The 21566-nt window shown below is 42.2% G+C and overlaps 1 protein-coding gene across 1 annotated transcript in view; it reads left to right on the top strand.

The window, feature by feature from the left end:
* The window catches only part of SCAPER (S-phase cyclin A associated protein in the ER), a 390328-nt gene that overhangs the window by 328584 nt on the left and 40178 nt on the right, over window positions 1-21566 (top strand). The window contains 1 exon segment of the mRNA XM_049778585.1: window positions 18796-19033. Coding sequence (XP_049634542.1) covers window positions 18796-19033 — 238 coding nt within the window.

Below are 21566 nucleotides of genomic sequence, written 5' to 3'. Positions count from 1 at the left end.
AGAACACCCCCTTCACCAGTGCAACATTCCCACCACCAATGTCCCAAAATCTCCCTCCATCCCACCCCACTCCCACCTGTACTCCAGACAGGCTTTCCAGTTCCCTCATTCATTCACATGACTATGGTAGTTCTCAGTGTAGTTATTTCTATGACTGCACTCACCACTCTTTGTAGTGAGCTTCATAAAGTGAGCTGGAAGTTCCAGCCCTCCTCTCATTGTCTCTGAGAATTGTTGCAAAAATGACTTTTATTTTTCTTAAAACCCATAGATGAGTGAGACTATTCTGCATTTCTCTCTCTCCCTCTGACTTATTTCACTCAGCATGATAGATTCCATGTACATCATGTATAGGAAAATTTCATGATTTCATCTCTCCTGACAGCTACATATTATTCCATTGTAATATGTACCACAGTTTCTTTAGCCATTCGTCTATTGAAGGGCATCTTGGTTGTTTCCAGAGCCTGGCTATTGTGAATAGTGCTGCAATAAATATAGGTGTGAGAAAGGGGTTTTTGTATTGTGTTCTTGTGTTCTTAGGGTATATCCCTAGGAGTGGAATAGCTGGGTCGAATGGGAGCTCAATTTCCAGATTTTGGAGGAATCTCCATATTGCTTTCCATAGAAGTTGGACAAGACGCATTCCCACTAGCAGTAGATAAGAGTTCTTTTCTCTCCACATCCCGCCAGCACTGATTGTTCTCATTCTTTGTGATATGCGCCAATCTCTGTGGTGTGAGGTGATATCTCATCGTTGTTTTGATTTGCATCTCCCTAATGATTAGTGACGAGGAGCATTTTTTCATGTGCCTTTTGGCCATTTATATTTCTTTTTTATCAAAGCATCTGATCATTTCTTCTCCTAATTTTTTGATGGGATTAGATGTTTTTTTCTTGTAAAGTCTGTCAGTGCCCTGTATATTTTGGATATTAGCCCCTTATCTGATGGGTGTTGGGTGAATAGTTTCTCCCACCCGGTGGGTGACTCTTGTATCCTGGGCGCTATTTCTTTTGAGGTGCAGAAGCTTCTCAGTTTAATGTATTCCCATCTGTTGATGTCTGCTTCCACTTGTTTGGAAAGCACAGTTTCCTCCTTGAAGATGCCTTTAGTCTCAATGTCATGGCGTGTTTTACCGATGTGTTGTTAATGCTCTTTTCCTGGCAGAAAGTCTCCAACTTAGATTGCTCAACTAACTTCTATTAGTAGACATTTCAACAAAGTTAAAGTATTGTGGGAGTGTCTTGACTTCGTTTACCAAGGAAACCTTCAACAAGATCAGAATGAGCAAATAATTTGGGGTTGGAGTGATAGTAAATGGGTAGGGCATTGCCTTGCATGTGGACCCAGCTTTGATATCCAGAATCCCATGTAGCCTCCTCAGCCCACCATGAGTGATTCCTGAGTGCAGGAGTAATCCCTGAGCACCACCAGGAGTGCTAAACAATAAACAAAACTAAATAAACAAAAAAACAGAATAGGCCATTTCCTTGATCAAGAATTAAAAGAGCCCTGATCGCTGCCCTCCTCTCATCCTTCATGTTATCCTTCAAGACATACACAGTGTCTTGTGAAATTCCCTTCCACTGTTTCTCTGTCTCTTGCGATTGGCTCACAGCAGATATTTACACACCACTTCACAGTGGCCACTCCTCATTTCCTTATTTTCATGGAGATTCTGTTTCTAAGCCCTACACTTCAGTGACCTTTTGAACAACCTTTATTCTGCCCATGTTAACTAGTGTCTGTGCAAGGTCACAGCCATGTCTGGGGAGAAAAGATTGGGTGATGGCTGCTATATTTGGAGTCATTCATGTAATACCTATTTGGGTTTCTTAGAAAAGTCAGCCAGAGCCAGAAAGTCCAGGAAAGCTTGTCCTCAAAGCCCTTTTGTGACCGGCAGGGATCAAGGACAAAAGGGAGCCAAAGAGGCCTTTTGTGAGCTGGCAGCCCTTGAGATAATTAAGTGGACTAATTGCCAGCCCCAAGCTCTGAGTAAACACGGCATTGGACCACTGCAATCCCTGGTGGGCCGGCTTCTGTGCCAGTGATTACACCAGCTCTGCTTCTGCACTGGTCTCCCATTGTGCACTTAATCTTCTCATTTCTACCTGGGTTTTCTGAAAGACAATTTGGGGTCAGAATGTGTCTTGGTTAATCTTCCTTTCATCCAGGGGGAGGAAAGCACTGAGGGAAAATTTTTTGCACCAGGCTCAGACTGGAACAGTGAACTCATATCTCATTAAGTAGAAATTTAACTTGGGATCTTCTAATGAATGGTTTGCTTTTTACATTAGGACCACCCCAAGGATGTTCATGTTAGAATTCAGAATCACAAGATGTTCTAGAATCCTAGAGATGCTTAGATCTTTTAGTCTTCACTGTTTTGTTTTCTACTATTTTGGTTAGCCTGACAAGTCAGGAGAAAGAAAGGCAAATTTTTCCTGTCTCAGGGTAGTCACTCAACTCTTTATTCCCTAATGATCTCTGAGGCTTCCATAAGCTGTTTCCTTACTCTCCACTAATAGGAGCTGAACAGAACTGAGCAATTTGAGGCAGCAGCCACCTGTTGTGCTCCTAACTGCTCTGCACTAAAGCAAGAGCTCCAGGAAACAGTGGATCCTCCAAAACAGTTTACAGACCTGTGGTTGCCCGAGAAGGGAGTGAGAAGTTTATAAAACCACACTCACTCTGATCAGTGAGACACTTCAGAATTCTGAGTAGTTTTTACACATACACATATACACATACAGAAGAAGCCTGTTGTTATATGTATTTATGGTTTCCATTCTCCTATCCATCAACCACATGAAAATGAAGTGATTTCTAACCCAAGCCCCTGCAAACCTGTGTCATCAGAGGATAAGAATGACTTGTAATTTAGCCCATTCATTATATGGATATAAATGAGTGCTTCTCAAGTGTTTAAGGATGCTTGAAAACCATTTGTTCAAGCAAAGGTAAACTTTAACTCTGACTGCCTGAATTATTCATTTATTCATTAAACAAATATTTATGTAGCACTAGCTCTGTGCCAGGCTCTGTGCTAGGCTTGGGAGAAAGCAGAAATGACTCAAATGTCAATCATGTCCTTGAAGATATTGTTAAGGTAGCAGGAGAGAAGATGTGTATAAAAATATACATCATATAAAGGAGAGCAATACAGATGATAGAAGATAGCATATAAAACACACTTAGCACCCTGCCTAGCACATAGTAAATGATTAATAAATATTGGCTGCTAATATCACATTAGCATTGATAGGACACAGAGAAGGGTAAAATCACTTATAGTTATAGGAATTAAGTGTTTTCTAGAACAGATAAAATATCATCTGGACACTGAAAGATAGAAAGGGTTGAAATGTTTAGTGTTGAAAAGAATAGCAGATACTATCACATTTTTTTTGTTTTGTTTTTGGGCCACACCCAGTGATGTTCAGGAGTTACTTCTGGCTCTGCAGTCAGAAATCGCCCCCAGCTTGGGGGACCATATGCCTTACCGCTGCATCACCACTCCGGCCCCCACCATTGCATATTAAGTAAGGACATCAAAGCAGAAAATTCTAAAGAGATCTTCCTTTAGCTGGCTGTTGAGATGTCTTTCTTGATGAATCTAGTGCCTCTCAGTTTGTTAGTAGACTGAAATGAAGTGATTGTTGTAAAAAAATACTGTACGAATGATACAGCTTCTCTGAGATATGGCCATAGCAGAGGTATCAACTAAAGAACTTTGTACAGGAAAGGAACCTGGTCAGGTATCAAGTGAAAAATATTTTTTCAGGTGAACCACTAGAGAGAGGTCGGACTTCTCTACTAATTGTTATTTAGACAAAAGACAAAATAATGGGGAAAATGTAGGGGTGTGTGTGTATCAAGTCTACCAGGCTTTAGGTAGACTGGCAACCCAGATTTAATCTGCTGTCTCAGTTTACTAGAGAGATGGTACAACAAGTAGGTTACTTGCCTTGCACATGGCTGACCTGGCTTCAATCCCTGGCACCCCATGCGGTCCCCTATCAGTACTAGCCTTATTTTCTCCTTGGCAACACAATCGCCCTGCTCTTCTCCCTGAATTTCTGGTCTTCATCTCATCATACCACATATACTTCTTTGATTTCCTCTTGTCCATATTACTATGGCTAGTCATTCATTCACACAAATTTAGAATTCTGTTGAGGTAAGAGAGAAGGGTTTATTTGCTTCAACTGTCTTGGCATCATTGGAAAGAACTGGATGCTGGAGGTTAGTCTTGTCAAGACTCACTGTGTCTTGTGTCTCTGTAGACCAGGAACTGTCTGTGAAATCTCCCTGTATGGACTGTGTGGAATTCCTCATTCCTGGGCAGGTTCCAGGAAAAACGATCCTAACAAGTGAGCCATCCCATGCTTCATGATAGCCTCAGATGTCACACAGCATCACTTGCCCTGAATTCTATTCACTACAGCAGTCAAGGCAAGTCCTAACCAGCTTCAACGAGAAGAAAAAAAAAGACCTCATCTCCTTGTGGGAATATAAAGGTTCTAGAAGAGTCCATCCACCACAAAGATCACGGTGGTTATGTTCAACAAGTGTAATAGTACCATTGCCTATCCTAAAGAGAAAAGTTGTCTTACTAACTCCCAAATCTTTCATTGTCAGTAGCCTCTGTCCTTGGACAAAAGGCTTGCTGGCACTGGAAGATAGTGAATAGAGCTGAACAAGGAGAGCCAAAGGAAGTAACCTTTAGGAGCACCTTTCACAATTCCCATGCTGAGTGCCCCTGTTGGGTTAGCTTCCTCAGGGCTATCTTGCTCACGTTGTCCAGGGGAGCTTAAAAGCCAGAAAGAAGCATCAGCATCATCCTTCAGAGTGGGAAAGTGAAAAGAAGATGATGGAGATCTGTGCTCACACAGAAGCGATCTCTGTGCTCACAACAGGGCAGATGTGCTAATTTCAAAGCATTCCATCACCACTGGTTGCTGAACTCAGACAAAGAGATGGGCATTTCACTGCTTCAGTCCAAACTCTGTATTAACTATATGCTCCGCCTTGTGCCAAAGAGAAGGACCTTTTTGAACCTTCATCCACATGATGAAGGACATGATCTAGGAGGGTTTCATAGACTCACACTGACAGGTCCGAGTAAGGATGGAGGATGTGCCAGCTGCCAACTTCCCAATCTGCAGGCAGTGGTGTCCAGGCTGCATTTGCTGCTGGACTCAGACCATCTCAGTGTGTCGGGGACAGTGTCCTACAAGTTACACCCTCATACAGTAAAGTATTGAGAAGTACAAGCCAGAGAGTTAGGAAAATGTGAGTAAAAATCTGGCTCTCCTACTTCTGTGGTCTGATCCAGTAGAAAAAGCAGTCGTAATCGTTGTCCCTTCAGAGGTTAAGGTAGAGCCAATAGTGGCTAACACATAGGCCACCCTGAATCCCATCTAAGTTTCTGCTTCACTTATATGCCCTACATGCCCTTTAAGATTTGAGGGGGCTGGAGAGATAGCATGGAGGTAAGGCGTTTGCCTTTCATGCAAGAGGTCATCGGTTCGAATCCCAGCGTCCCATATGGTCCCCTGTGCCTGCCAGGAGCAATTTCTGAGCATGGAGCCAGGAGTAACCCCTGAGCACTGCCGGGAGTGACCCAAAAACCACAAAAAAAAAAAAAATTAAAAAAAAGATTTGAGGTGACTTGTAGAAACATATGCAAATTTTTTTTTTTTGTTTATTGGAAGGACCACACCTGGCAGTGCTCAGGACTTGCTTCTTCTAGCTCTGTACTCAGAGGTCACCCTACTGGTGCTCAGGAGACTATATGGAGTGCCAGAGATCAAACTAGGTCAGCACATGCAAGGCAATTAAGTACTTAATTCTCTCCTTTCATTCTTTCTTTCTTTTTCTTTCTTTCTCTTTCTTTCTTTCTTTCTTTTTCTTTCGTTCTTTCTTTTTTTCTTTCTTTTTCTTTCTTTCTTTCTCTTTCTTTCTTTCTCTCTTTCTCTCTCTTTCTTTTTTCTTTCTCTCTTTCTCTTTCTTTTTTCTTTCTTTTGCTTTCTTTCTTTCTTTCTTTCTTTCTCTCTCTCTTTCTTTCTTTCTTTCTTTCATTTTCTCTCCTTTGCCTTCTCTCACTCTTTCTTCCCATCAAACCTTACTCTTAACATTGATTCACATCTCATGTTCTTCTTCCTCTAAGACAAGATATACAAAGCTCTTGTTTCTCTAACCTGCCATGCAGAAATGGAGTCTCCCTTATTTCTGTTGCTTTAGACAGCTTTTCTTCTTTACAACATATGGAACACTTCCTTTTGCTAGACATTTACCGAGGTTTTAGGTATTCAACAGTGAGGAAAACACCTGCTTTTATGGAGCTTACAGTCTTAACAGAAAGATGATGATGATGATGATGATGATGATGATGATGATGATGATGATGATGCCCCAACAAACAGAAAGTAATCAGCAGTCATATGGGAAAATAAAGTCAAGGAACATTTTGGAATGATTTGGGCTTGAAGCTTCAGCAGATGAGTCATTTCTCATTAGGGGCCACCCCCACAAAGATCTGAAGGGAAATGAGGCTTCAGGAGACAGCTCAAAGGGCTAGAGCACAATGTTTCTTCTCTTCTAGATTGTTGATACTAAACAGAAAGAATGTTCACCTGTTATCATTATCATCTGTCAACTTTCTTTCCAGAAAAGTTTTCTTCTCAAGTGGTTCCCTCTGAGTTCAGCTGAAACTTATTATTAAGCAGTGCTTTGCTAAGTTCCCCCTCTGTCAGCCTCCCCTACCTAATGTTCTTAGCTTTGTTCCTAGACAAAAAGGAAGCAAGACAGACAACACTACTTTCAGATCCTTCTGTTTCCCCTTTAGTTTCACTTGCTCTAACATCTCTGTCATACTTCAACTGAGCTCCAAGTTATATCTGCAATAAATAAAACATTTTTATTATATACATGATATATAGGGTCAGGTTATGATTATGTGTGTGTCTCATTTGTGAAGATTATTATATCACCAATAAAGCCATCAATACAATGGTAGAAGGTTTGGTAAGCTCTTGTTATATGTCCAGTCTGTTAAATTGGGGTTTCGTTTAGGGATGACAGCATCAACAAATGAAGTTGTCCAGAAATTCAAAGCTAAGATACTGAGAATTTTAGGAGCATAGACTCTGCTGCAGTTTGAAAATGGCGAGTGTATTTGTGGGTGTGGTTACAGCTGCCAGGCTTCCTGGAAGAAGGAAGATATGGGTGATGGTGCCCACACTGGCTCCAAAAGAGCCCTGGTGATATCAACCCAACAACAGAGTAACCAGCAGGCAGCTGGAGGCAGCAGGTGTGGTTTCAGCGGAGTTCACCCTCTCCTCCTAGAGTGGCCAGCTTTGTGCTGCAAGGGCTAGTGTAGCCATAATTCTTTCACAGCTCGCTTTACATCTTGTTTGAGAAAAGACTGAGGCTATGGAACTGGCCCGGTACGAACATGGGGGCTGCGTTTGTGGCTAAGGTTACAGCTGGCTATGTTGTTTCTTGATGAACACATTCAATATAACTAGGGATAGAAGGAAGCTACCTCAGTATTATAAAACCTATCTATGAAAAACCCATAGGGAATAACATGCCTTTGGGTTTCTGAATCCAGAAAATTCATCTGTATGATTTGGACTCTCTCTGGCTAATGTGAATCATCCCATGTGGGAAGCTCCATGCCCATATGAGAGAGAGAGAGAGAAAGAGAGAGAGAGAGAGGAGAGAGAGAGGAGAGAGAGAGAAGAGAGAGAGAGAGAGAGAGAGAGAGAGAATCACAATCTGAGACTTGGTGTCTCTGGACTTGGTGCATTCCAGGAGCTCACTGACACTGGAGCATAAGAACTTTTGTTTTATTTTACTTTGTCTTTATGTGCTATACTCAGCAGTGCTCAGGATTTAGTCCCAGCTCTGTACTCAGGGATCGCTCCTGGCAGTGGTTAGGGAAACATATATGGTACAGGAATTAGTCACAGGCAGACAAATGCCTAAACCCCTATACTACCTCTTTGCCTCCAATACTTGAATTCTGTGGGGTTTGCTTAGGACTTACTCCAGGCTCTGCATTCAGGGATCACTCCTGGCAGGGCTTAGAGTACTGAATGGGATTCCAGGAATCTAACCTGGGCCTGTTACAAGGCAAATGCCCTGCCTGATATTGCTCCAGTCCCAATACCTGGAATTTTAATAGAAATGTTAATAGAAAGGTCATCTTGCCCACTGTGTTCGCCACTGTACTTGTTGAATATTGACCTCACTAGATGCCCATCAACCCTCCTGAATGTCCCACAAGTAATAGCCCAAAGCTGAAATCCTGTAAAAAGCCATTCACTACTTGAACAGTGATGCTCACATCCCTGATTGGACAAGTAAATTAATCCCACCCATTCCTGATTGGACAAGTGAATTAACCCCACCCATTCCTGATTGCATGCATCCTGTGAGCGTAGTCTGGTCCGAGGGCTACAACAGGAGGGTTTCTCAAGATGCCACCAAATTCTAGAAATAACGCAGTAAAGAAACTCCAAAGAGCTTGGAGAAATGTGAAGAAGATACCAATGCAAGAGAAACTCATGGTGGGCACCAGGGAGGTGAAAGCCAACAGTTTGGGCACATATAGGGGATAGGGATTATAGCATTGTGACAGTACACACTACAGCACCCCACATCAGCAGACACTGCTACTTGTGTGGGTGACCAAGGGAGTTAAAAGGAGGGCTAGTGGGTCAGAATGATAATGGGTATGGCATTTGCCTTGCACACAGCCAACCTTAGTTCAATTCCTGACATCCCATTTTATCCCCCAAGCCCAGCAGGGAAATGAAGAACCAGAAATAACCCCAGAATGCACCCCTAGCTGTGGCAAAAAATAAATAAAAGGAAGGGACTAGTACATAGGTGGATTAAAGAATCAAAAATGAAAAGAGGGCAATTGATTCATCATGCCCACATAAATCACAGCTATGCTCTCCTCCAAGGTAGATTATTTTCAGGTTGTCAGGACTTTTGCCACCCTGTCTTAGCTGTTTATAGTTGAAATAGTGTTCAATTATCATAAATGAATATCCCACTAAGAGCTCTAGCCTGAAGCAAAAGAACATTATAAAATTCAATAAAACTGAGAAGATCCCTGAGAATAATATCCAAAATTTTAAATATCCAAAATTTTAGACCTAATTTTCCCTATCTTGTCTGTGTGTTTAAAGAAAGCCTTATAACCCATGCCTGATATGAAAAAGGCTTTTTACTTTTTCTTTATTATAAACATTTAGGCTTAAAGTGATTATAACTGACATTTAAGAGCAACAGGAGCCTGTCTGTAGACAAGTTATCTGTATTTCATGCTGAATCAGAAGTAAACATTCTCTAAAAGTCCCTTAGTTCTGTGGAAGCAAAATACAGCCAACAAGCACTTTCTCCCTGCCCTTATATCCTATGCCTCACTTTGAAATGAATGGTCTTTTCCATGAAACAGAATTATATGTAATTTGAATCATTTCCACATCTGATTTCTTGAGTGTTTGTTTCATTGATTATTTAAAATCAGCATTTCAAAAAATTTTATAAGGATAATATTGCAAAAGATCTTTGGCTATGTTGTTTTGCTTTTTTGTGTGTATGTGTGGTTTTTGGGTCACACCTGGCAGTGCTCAGGGGATACTCCTGGCTCCATGCTCAGAAATTGCTCCTGGCAGGCACAGCGGACCATATGGGACTTTGGGATTCCAACCGATGACCTTCGGCATGAAAGGCAAATGCCTTACCTCCATGCTATCTCTCCGGCCCCAGGCTATGTTGTTTTATACTATAGTCTGTGGTTTTGGGGGGGATAATCAGGTGGGATAGGAAGAAGTGCTCTTTCAGAGGTGTTTCACTTTTTTCTCCAGATTCTTGCATTTATGTACTCTTTGGAAGAAGTAATAGCCAAGAATGTATGTCAGCTAATAAATGCTTAGAAAAAGTTGCACTGGGGCTGGAGTGATAGCACAGTGGGTAGGTGTTTGCTTTGTACACAGCCGACCAGGTTCCATTCCCAGCATCCCATATGGTCCCCTGAGCCCGCCAGAAGAAATTTCTGAGTAATTTCTGGGTAATTCTGAAATTACCTAGTAGTAATCCCTAAGCACCACCAGGTGTGATACAACCCCTCCCCCAAATAAAAGAGAAAAAGTTGCATTGTTGAAGGCTGGTACACATTCCATGACTGAGACCCAACAATGAACATTTCTGGAACCATGGTTCTTAAAGAAATTATTTTTAGTAAAAGAAATTATTAAGAGAAAGAAGAAAAATTGTGCTACACATTTGAAATGATAAAATTGTGTTTCTGAATCTCTGATTGGAATATGCCAATCAGAGTAAGCACAAGCAGTAAAGGGGGGGGTCAGCAGTGTGAATCCGAGAAGTAACCCTGCAGCCACCAACAGCCATGTCACTTTCCCTCTGGCTTCTGAAAGCCTATTAGAAATTAGCTTTAGGGAGAAATGTCTTCTGACTTGTCATTGGTTCTAAAAGCCACTCTGTTAAACAAACACAGACCCCTTTTGGGAACCTATGTAGTAAACTCAGACACATTAATCTCTACTCATGTCTCTGGCTGGGTCTGACCCCTACCTCTCATGGCTATAATGGAAGGGAGGAAGAAAGGAAGGCCATTTGGCTTTAGTAGAATCTGTTTAAAGGCTAAGATATGCATACAAACAAACAAATACCATTTTTCTCTTTATAATTAAATTTCTTTATTTTAGACACTGGTTTACAGAGTAGTTCATACTGCTGTTGTTCCTGGTATTCAATATTCTAATACCAATTCCACCACCAAAGTAACATTCCCTCCACCCTAGCCATCAGTTTCCCACCTCCCCAAAGACTGTCCCTTAGCAGGTACAAATAACTTACTTAATATTGCTTGCTATAATTAAATAGTAATGGAATTATAGGGCAGGGGTCTCAAACTCAATTTACCTGGGGGCCGCAGAGAATACAAAGCTGGGAGGAATCTGTTTACAGGCTATAAATATCAATTCAAAAGAAGAAAGGAAAAAAGAAAAACAAAAACGAAAATTAAAAAAAGAAAAACAAGCAATGACAAAAACACAACAGCAGCAACCAAAAAAAAAAAATCATCACCAAAACAACCACCACAAGAAAGAAAAGGGAAAAATGAAAAAAAGTGAAGGAGTGATGTGGCAAGGCTTTGTAGGGTTTTGTTTTGTTTTGTTTTGCATAGGTACAATAAGTAATGGGGAAGTTAAAAAGGGAATTCCCTTGGCCTAGGTAGGACAAACAGAGTTTCTCCACCCTTGAAGCATACTGTCCTGGGAGCAACTACATGTTCCTTACATACTCATTATCAACCCCAAGTTCTTTTTATGGTGCCAGGAAACTTCCTGCTCAATTGTGGATGACAAAATCAGTCCTTTGTCGCTAGAGATCTTGGTATTTCAATGGGTCATAGGACAAAGTCCAGGACAGAGTCTTTCATTATGGTCTAGAACAGGGGTCTCAAACTCAATTTACCTGGGGGCCGCAGAAGGCAAAGTCGGCGTGAGGCAGGGCCGCATAAGGGATTTCACACACAAAAAAAAAGTCCTCGAACATCGTCATTAACAGTTTTAATTATTTCTTCTGAACATGAATAGAACATTGAGTGAAGATCATGAACAGTTCTTCTGAACATGGCATCTTTTGCCTATTCCTTGCTGCCAGAGACTTGACAGCACTTCTTCTCACAAATCTGAACCACATTTGGCTTTAGAGAGGAAGCGGTTGAGACCCTCAGTATGGCTTGAAGATGATCATCATTAAGTCTAGACCTGTACTTTGACTTATTGAAGTTCAATGCGGAGAATAACTTTTCACACAAATATGTGCTCCCAAAAAGGCACATGGTGCGCTTGAACATTCGGGAAAGCTCAGGGAAGCTGGGGGGCAATTCTCTCAAAAATTGCCCATGCGTGTCTGCTTTTCCACTAATCTCCCTGAACTTGGCTTTGAGATCAGAGTTGCATTGCAGGTCAATGAGCTCCATTTGAAGCACAGGAGGGGCATCTTGCACATCAAAGGAAAAGGGGTCCACAAAAATTTGGAAAGTGGCTCTGTGCTTTTTGAAGTCTGCAAATTTGTGATCAAATTCCTTCTCTAGCTTAAAAATTAGCATCAACATATTTCTCACCACTGAATGGTATGCCTGCATCCACAAGTTCCTTGCATGCTGGGAAATGGCAAAGGTTTGTCTGAGAGAGCTGGGATTTCCATAACACAAGTTTTGTGGAGAATGCTCTCACGTTGTCATAGGCAGCACTGATAAGCTGCCTTGGGCCTTGTAACATCTTGTTTAGTGCATTCAGCTTATATGTGATGTCAACAAGGAAAGCTAAGTCCATGAGCCATTTGTGTCAACTCAGAAACAGCATTCCCATCCTTCTCCATGAAGGCTTTCACTTCTTCTCTCAACTGAAAAAATCTTTTCAGGACATTTCCCCTGCTGAGCCAACGTACCTCGGTGAAATAGAGCACATGTCCATATTCTGACTCCATGTCCTCTAACAAAGCACGGAACCTCCTGTGCTTTAAGCCCCTGGATCTGATTTGGTTGATGCATTTCACAACAACAGACATCACATTGCCACACGGCAGGCATTTACTGCAAAGGAACTGCTGATGGATAATGCAGTGAAAAGCAATGGCCTTCTCTACACCCTCTTCTTCAAGTTTTTTTTTTGAACAAGTGCCACCAGTCCATTTTTCCTCCCTGTCATCGATGGCGCTCCATTGGTTATTATTCCAACAAACCTCTTCCATGGCAAACCTGCATTCTCAATGGCATCACACAGATGCCGAAATATCTCATTAGCGGTGGTCTGGCCATGCATTGGAATTATTGTGAGCAGCTCCTCTGTCAATTCAAAATTGCAATCAACACCATGGACATAAATTGTGAGCTGCGCAGTGTCTTATATCTGTGCCCTCGTCAAGAGCAACTGAGTATCAAAACATTTGGCTTTCTCACACAGTTGATGATAAATGTCACTTGACATGTCAGAAATGTGCTCTGCCACAGTGTTGGCAGAAAGGCTGATTTTGCTAAACTGACCTTTCTTTTCTGGACAGATAATACTTGCAGCCTGTAACATGCAATTTTTAACAAACTCTCCTTCTGTGAATGGTTTCCCTGCCTTAGCAATCATTTCACTAACCATGTAACTAGCTTCGACTGATGCCACATTCTCTTTGGTTGCTTTCTTGAAGAAATCTTGTTGCCTCATTAGACATGCTTTAAGACTGGCAACCCACTTGGCTCTCTCATTTCCTTGATATTTTGCACATTCCTCAGCATGTTTAGTTGAATAATGGCATTTTAAGTTGTATTCCTTGTGCACTGCAACTTTCTCTGAGCTAAGACTTGTGGGGATGCCCCTGTGCTCAACAAAGAAATACTGTGTCTCCCACTTTTCCTGAAATTGTCTGTGCTCGTCATCAATCTTTCTCTTCACTTCAGGCTTTGATGAAGTCATGATGAAGGTATGACAAAATCTAATTCTGTAATAAACTTCTCTCCCTTAGGCCTCCAATAATGCAAGGGACAGCGGTCAGGAGCAGCAGAAATGACGTCTGCGCTAGGCGCAAAGTATTCGCAATTATTCGCTTACCGAATATTCGCAATAAAAAATTGCATTAGTAAGAAAAAAATTGCATTAAACATTTGCATACCCCGAACGGAACTGCTCGGGCTATGTGAATGTTTAATATTATTTTTTTCTTACTAATGCGATTTTTATTGCGATTATTCAGTAAGCGAATAATCACGAATACTGCTATATTTGAAGGCTGGCCGCAGGCCACAAAATATTGTACAAAGGGCCGCAAATGGCCCGCAGGCCGCGAGTTTGAGACCCCTATTATAGGGGGAACCTGCATTAATAGAAAATTTGTGAACACTGCCATAGCTTGTAATGGGATTTGTTGTAAATGGGATTTTGTCTGGAGATCTACTAAGCTGTATATTTCCAATTGAACATTCTATTGTTGATTCTATTTGTTGAGGTAATATGGCTTCTACAATTATTTCATATCAAATTTGGTATATTCCTACTGGGAAAATAGTATTAAAATGATTGGAGTATCCATGAATTTGAGGATCTGCGAAGCTGAGCTGATGATCTCATACGGTGATGGCATAGTTCATAGGGGCCCTAGGAAGGACCACCATATGATCAGCTGCAAGGTCAATATGTCCTTGAGTTTTTCAAGGGCTTGTTGGATTCTTTCAAGAGTTAGGTGATTTTATGGCATTGGCCACTTGCACAGACATTACAGAAAACTCTGGATCATGGATGTGGCTGTGATGGACATCTATAAGTACCCTCAAGGGTCCCTCTAGATGTCAGCCTCAAAACACACATACCTGGAGTGTTTGGAGGCTATCAGTCTGCAGAGATGAATGGAGAAGCGCTAAAACTGGGCCATTGGCATGGCCACATTTCTTTATTTTTGTTGATGCCCTGAAAAAAAAAAGAGAAATTATCTGTGTTGATACAAGATTATATTACAGTCTCTCTGTACATTGCTTCACAATATTCAATTAATTCCTGAATTTGATTACAAGAAGGCATGGACAGAAAGGAGTTCCCTTTTTATTTGGTCTGGATATTTTCTTAGATAAAACACTACCCTTAGACAGCCAGAGAGAAAGAGAGAGAGTGAGAGAGAGAGAGAGAGAGAGAGAGAGAGAGAGAGAGAGAGAGAGAGAGAGAGAACACTCAGTGAGCTGAGCCCATGCTTTGCATGCTAACGTTTAATTCCTGCCACTTTATGTTACCATGATCATGAGCCAGGTATACCCCCTAAGTACTTCCAGGTGTAGCCCAAATACAAACTCTATAAAAATAATTAATAATAAAATAAATAACTTTTTATAGAGTTAAAACTCTTGTGTTGCCCCTGTCAAGTACCCAAATTTGCCATTGACAAGTTTGGGTAAAATCACCTAATCGCTTCTGGTCTCAGGGACTTCATGAATACAATGAAAAGAATGATTTTTTTTGCCAACTAAAAAATGCAATGAGGCTAAAAGATGTGCTTTGAAAACCCTGTGATATAGTGCTATGACAGTATTCCTTACGAGCTGCTTCTTGAGAAGAGAATAAAACATACTGTGTTATCTCCTGGTCTAGGGAGATGGCTCAAAAGGCTGGAATGTATTCTTTGCTTTGCAAAGCCTCAGGTTTGATTCGTAGCACTGCCTGATGCTCCCAGGCACAACCAGAAATAATCCCTGATCATTGAACCAAAAATAGCCCCTGAGCACACCAGTGTGGTTAAAAAAAAAAAAATTAACAATCTCAATTAACAATGAGAAATAGTACACATTTAGGAAATGGTTGCTTAGCCCTATTACAAGTAAAACTCTACTTGATGCAGCTAGCAAATTAAATGAACAATCCCTTTGGGGAAAAAATTAGTCAAGAATTAAAAAACTATGTTGCCAGCGAGGTGGCGCTAGAGGTAAGGTGTCTAGATGCCTTGCAAGTGCTAGCCAAGGAAGGACCAAGGTTCGATCCCCTGGCGTCCCATATGGTCCCCCTCCCAAGCCAGGGGCAATTTCTGAGCGCTTAGCCAGGAGTAGCACCTAAGCATCAAATCAAATGGGTGTTGCCTGAAAAAAAAAATTAAAAAACTAAACAAGAGCCTAGACATTTACCACCTAGCACTTCAGAATTCGTATTTGATTAATGGCATCTCCCAGGTGCTTTCAGACAAGTCAATGAGGTTAAAGAGCCTAACTCCTTAAAGCCCTTCCCATTTCAGATTTTCAATGGAAACAACAAAAAGGGGCAGGAGTGGGGGCTGCATTACAGTTAAAAATAGGTTAATAGGTTTTTGAGGGGATGGAGAGATAGCACAGCAGCAGGGCATTTGTCTTGCACGCAGCAGATCCAGAACGGATGGTGGTTCGAATCCCGGCATCCCATAGGGTCGTCCCCCCTCTTCCCAACCCGCCAGGAGCGATTTCTGAGCCAAGAGCCTGGAATAATTCCTGAGCTCCACTGCTGGGTGTGACCAAAACAACAATAGGTTTTTGAGAAGCTGAAGCAATGGCATAGCAGATAGGCATTTGCCTTGAACGCAACCAACCAAGGTTCAAGCCCCAGCATCCTACATGGTCTCCTAAGCCTGTGAGGAGTATTTCTCTGAGCTCAGAGCTAGGAGTAACTAACCCTTGTATGCTGCTGGGTGTGCTGGCTCTGTGCTGAGGGGTGACCCCTGGAAAATGGCTCAGGGAACCATTTTCAGTGTCAGGTATTTGAACCAGGCTTGTGGTTACTGCAGCCTCAAGCAAAGTAAGTGCTTGACCTTCTTAATGAAAACAGGAACCAGGTGTCATCTCTCACCAGAAAGTCACTTATTAGTTACTTCCTTCCTGAGGAAAAGCTTCGTCCTGCAGAATATAGTGACTGTCTCATGTAGAATGGTGCAGAGTCCGGAAAGGCCATGTGGTGGGTTGAACAGGTGTCAACACCCTTATTTCTTCTCAGATGCATAGCCAGAGGAGAACCCACCTGAGTCCCTTTCCAGCTCTCCAGCCGAGGTGTGTCCCTCAATGCAGCCAGCTCAGATGTATCTGCATTCTTCCCCAGACCACACAGAACAGCCTGAGAAATAAAATAGCCACTCCTGCCCAAGATGGGGACATGACCAGAGGAGGCCCCGGCCCCCACCTGCAGCACGTTGGCCATAACAAAGGAAGAAGGGGTTCCTAAGAGAGAAAGCTGAGTACAGTTTCCAGGAAAGGGGCAGATGACTGCAAATTCTTGGTCTTTTAATGCTTCATTTGCACCCAAGTTTAAGTGTGAAATAGGTATAGAAAACCCTAGATGTTTGCTCTGCTGATGTTCAGAGTTCACTTGGTACTGCTTGGCTTTTTACCTATCCAAAGCCCAAGCCTGCCACAGTTGCTGAACTGACTTTGTGATGATCGGTATAAAGCTTAAAGTTTCAGGCAATCGTTTGTTCTGGAATTTTAGTACTTTCTGGGGTTAGAACAAGCTCAAGTGGATTGGCCTGAGGCTTATAGTTTGGAGTGGTGATCACCTCTCTCTGGGAGAAGCTGCCCCATTGCATTCCGCTGGCTCTGATCAGACCCAAGTGAAACCTTCAGAACACCTTGTTTATAAGAACCCCAGACCTCTGTCCAGACAGTACCAGCCAGCCAGGTTGCATAGTAGCATCCTTCAATATATAGTGCCCTTCATCTTCACTCCTACTGAATCACACTCACACCTCCAAGATGTATCTCCATTTTTGGTTGGTTGCTTTGGAGGCCACACCCATCAATGCTCAGGGGTTCTTCCTGGCTCTGCACTCAGGAATCATTCCTGGTGGTGCTTACGGGACCCTACGAGATGTCATGGATCAAACCTGGGTCAGCTGCATGCAAAACAAGCACCCTCTGCTCTCTACTATAGCTCTATGTCTCCATTTCTGTACATGGCTATATTTTCTTTGTGCTTCAATTATACATGCTCTCATTCCCCTTCATGATTGCGTCTGAGTTTCCTGAAAAACTCCTGTTATTTTGTAAGCAGTATCTCCCTCCCTTTCTGTCTCTCTCTCTCTTCTGTCTGTCTGTCTGTCTGTCTGTCTGTCTCTCTCTCTCTCTCTTTCTCTCTCTCTCTCTTTCTGCTGGACATCAAACCCAACCCTTTGCTCCACACACACTCTTTGAAGCCAACCTCATTGCCAATAAATTCCCTTTTTTTTTTTTATCTAGTAGTTCTCTCTAGCTTAATCTAGGATAGAAAATTAAGCCAGCACTTCCTTGTTCTGGGGAATCTGGTACCTACCACCTACCTTGCCAGTGCTCCTTGAAGGTAGAGCAAGGAGCAAGCCTACAAAAATAGTTACTGTGGGGCCGGAGAGATAGCACAGCGGCATTTGCCTTGCAAGCAGCCGATCCAGGACCTAAGTTGGTTGGTTCAAATCCTGGCATCCCATATGGTCCCCTGTGCCTGCCAGGAGCTATTTCTGAGCAGATAACCAGGAATAACCCCTGATCGCCGCCAGGTGTGGCCCGAAAACCAAAAACCAAAAAAAAAAAAAAAAATTATTATTTGGGCCCGGAGAGATAGCACAATGGCGTTTGCCTTGCAAGCAGCCGATCCAGGACCAAAGGTGGTTGGTTCGAATCCCAGTGTCCCATAGGGTCCCCCGTGCCTGCCAGGAGCTATTTCTGAACAGACAGCCAGGAATAACCCTGAGTACCGCTGGGTGTGGCTCAAAAACAAAACAAAACAAAAAAATTAGTTACTGCATCTTCTCATCTGTATACCAGAATATGTCCTGTCTCAAAACACACACACACACACACACACACACACACACACACACACACACACGCACGCAATGCCCTTTGTGTATCAGAAAGGAAGTGTGTGCGATCTCCAGGTCCCTACAAATCTCCTGTGCTCTGTCCAGCCTATCCACACTTCCAACTCAGACATAGTAGGAATGCCTGGGCTGCAGAAGTCAAGGAGGGAGGTGACAGCCCTACCTCTGGCCAAAGGGCTCTAGCTGCTACTACTGGTCTCTAGCAAGGACAGGGCAAGCCCCAGTCCATTTGTCAAGAAGAACTGTCCTGATTCCCCAAGGTTTTTTCTTAACTTACTACACAACTCAGATGGTGGTTTACCTGTGATGGTGGTTCACTTATCTTATTCTGTTTGTCCCATACGCACACTAATACCCGCTCTGTAGCTTTTTCCTTAAAGAGTCCAATGCTCTCCTTTCAGATCCTGCAGCATATTCGACAACAGTCGCCAGGAGCCCACAGGCTTGACGTCTGCTCTTCAGGCCACAGACCTGGCTGGAGTTCTGCACATGCTCTACTGTGTCCTCTTCCACGGCTCCATCTCAGACCCTGGCGCTGCCAGTCCCAAGGAGAGCTATGCTCAGAACACAGTCCAAGTGGCCGTTCAGAGTTTGCGTTTCTTCAACAGCTTTGCGGCTCTTGATCTGCCTGCCTTTCAGGTATCAAGCTTTGGCCAGTGTTGTGAACCAAACAAGAGTGAATCTTTGAGTATACATTGACATGGGGATTCAACTGCAAAAAATGGGGGCTAGGGTGATAATAGGGTGTGGAAGGTAATGGCCTGGCTTGTGGCTGACCTGTATTCACATCCTGGCATCCCATGTGGTGCTCTGAGCACCACCAAGAGTAATTCCTGAGTGCAAAGCGAGGAAGAAAGCCTCAGCTTGCCAGATGTGGCCCATTCTCCAAAAATAAGCTACAAGAATAAAGATGATTATGCCAGAGAGATAGTGCAGCTGGTATTTACTTTGCATACAGTCAACGCCAGTTTCTTCCCCAGCACCATATATTCTTCCCCCAAATACTACCAGGAGTGACCCCTGAGCACAAAGTTAGGAGTAAGCCTTGCACACAACTGGGTATTAACCCCACCCCCCAAAAAAATGTGTTAAAGAATCAAGAGGATTTATACTAAAAAACACTAAATTATTAATCATCTGAGAATTATATTCCTTACTTATTCTCACAAAACCCTACAAAGGAGAATTCTACAGATTCAAAAGTGCAGGTTTTTCATTTACCCAAGCAAGGCCAAGCTGAAACTGGTACCATGATTCTCTGACCCCAGGGCCTATACCACTCTGCTTCTTATAAATCTGCTGTCTTGATTTCTTTAGGTAAAGATATTATCATCCCATCAACTTTTAAATGTTAAGGAAAGTAATGGTTTCTTATATAAACAGAACCAAAAATTAGATAAATTGTTTTGATTGATAAGACTTTCTGTAGATGATTTAACTGATTTGTGTCCAGCATAAAGTGCATGTATAGTTAAATGCACAAACTCCTATAAATTAAGTTTTTATAGCTATGGAAAGAAAGATTGCTTTCTGTTATCATGCCGAACTTTCAGCTTGGAAAGTTTTTTTTTATGTAGGAAATTTAATTTTCAAAAACACTGAACCTTTGGAACAGAGCACGCTCCAAGGACTAGGCTTTCCCTTCCAGTTTATTAACTGTCAAGTGATTTCATTTAAAAAGGAACAAACTTGGCAGATGATGAACCCATAATTTAGATGAATTGCTTTTCTCAGAGGGAAGGTTCTTTAGACAGGAATAATGGAAATGGTGGTCTTTGACCACTCTGAGACGGGAGAAATGCTTCTGTTTTGTAGCTCGTGGCAGATGTGCAATTCTTGTCTTCCTGTCATTCCATTCATGGCAGGAAATTAGTAAGTAAATTGTATCACTAGATTCAAGTCTGTACTGTTAATTTACCCAGCCCAAGAACAGAAACAAGGTACCAAGCATGAATGCTTTTCAGTTTCCAAGACAAGGTGGTAAGTATGTAGTCAATATGTAGAGTTCTGAGATATTTCAACCATACCTAAAATTCTGATCTGTAAAACGCTAGTGAACATGCATCTGAGTCTCAGGAAGACCCAAATTGTTGTATCCTCCATGTAAATAGCTTTTCTGTCCTTTGCAAGTCCACAGTTCTTTCAAGGGGCGAAGGGAGGGCATGTGTGTCTGGGCCACAGTCAGCAGTGCTCAGAGACTATTCCTGGCTCTGTGCTCAGAGGTCATTCCTGCCCAAAGTTTAGGATTGAATGGGGTTGGCAGCATGCAAGGTAAGCTCCTTGGCCTCAATACTGTCTCTCTGAGCACACACATTTCTTCCTAAATTCTTTCTTTCCTGTTTTATCTTCTTTGTTTCTATTCACTTACCCTGCTTTCTTTTGTTTCAGTCAGTTTTGCCATCACTGTTTCTCCTTCTGTCCCTGAACTGTGTTTCCAAATATACATTCTTCCTGGGGCTTCTGATAGTAAGGCTGACTAACTATTGCTCTGTGACTAGAGGCAGAGAGGTAACTAAATGGAGGCTAGGGGAGAAGAAGACTAGCAGGTGGGCCCAGATCATCAGGAGCTGACCGTATCAGGAGATTCCTTCACTCCATATATAATGCCTAAGTTCATTGACTTCTGTGTGTCTGGGACTTCTCAAATCAGTATGGTATCTGGATTCTTAGTGAAAACATCTTGCAAGAAAATCAGAGAAAAAAAAAAGCTGCATAATATACGAGTGTGGGAAAGAGGTAAGGAATCTACACCTTGCAGTGCTCAGGGACAACGCTCAGCTCTGTATTCAGGCTTGCTCCTGGTGGTGCTCAGGGGATGGAACCTGGGCCTCATGCTTGCTCGATCTTGCCAGCCCCAGAAGCAGCATGATTTTTTAAATAATAATAGTCACAGAACTTATATAGAAATTGTCAGAAGCCTTCAGATTGAAAGGGAGAAGACTTATACCTCTTCTTTCCATGTGAGAACTGTCATTGTTTGTGATCATTTATTTGTCCTCTCAGAATCCATTGCTATAGAGAACACCATGCTTTTCATAGACGACTTGTCTCTTTGTATTGTGTGAATATTGGATAAAAGTATTATTCTCTTGATAAATATGGTCAGAGAACTCAAGTTCTCATTGATTTAAACAACTGACTTGCAAAAGTGAAAATTTCAGGAGCAATGTTT

The sequence above is a fragment of the Suncus etruscus genome, chromosome 1, assembly GCF_024139225.1.
Source record: "Suncus etruscus isolate mSunEtr1 chromosome 1, mSunEtr1.pri.cur, whole genome shotgun sequence".
NCBI classification, from domain to species: Eukaryota; Metazoa; Chordata; class Mammalia; order Eulipotyphla; family Soricidae; genus Suncus; species Suncus etruscus.
The sequence above is the reverse complement of the archived record's forward strand: the minus strand, read 5'-3'. Positions and strand labels throughout refer to the sequence as shown.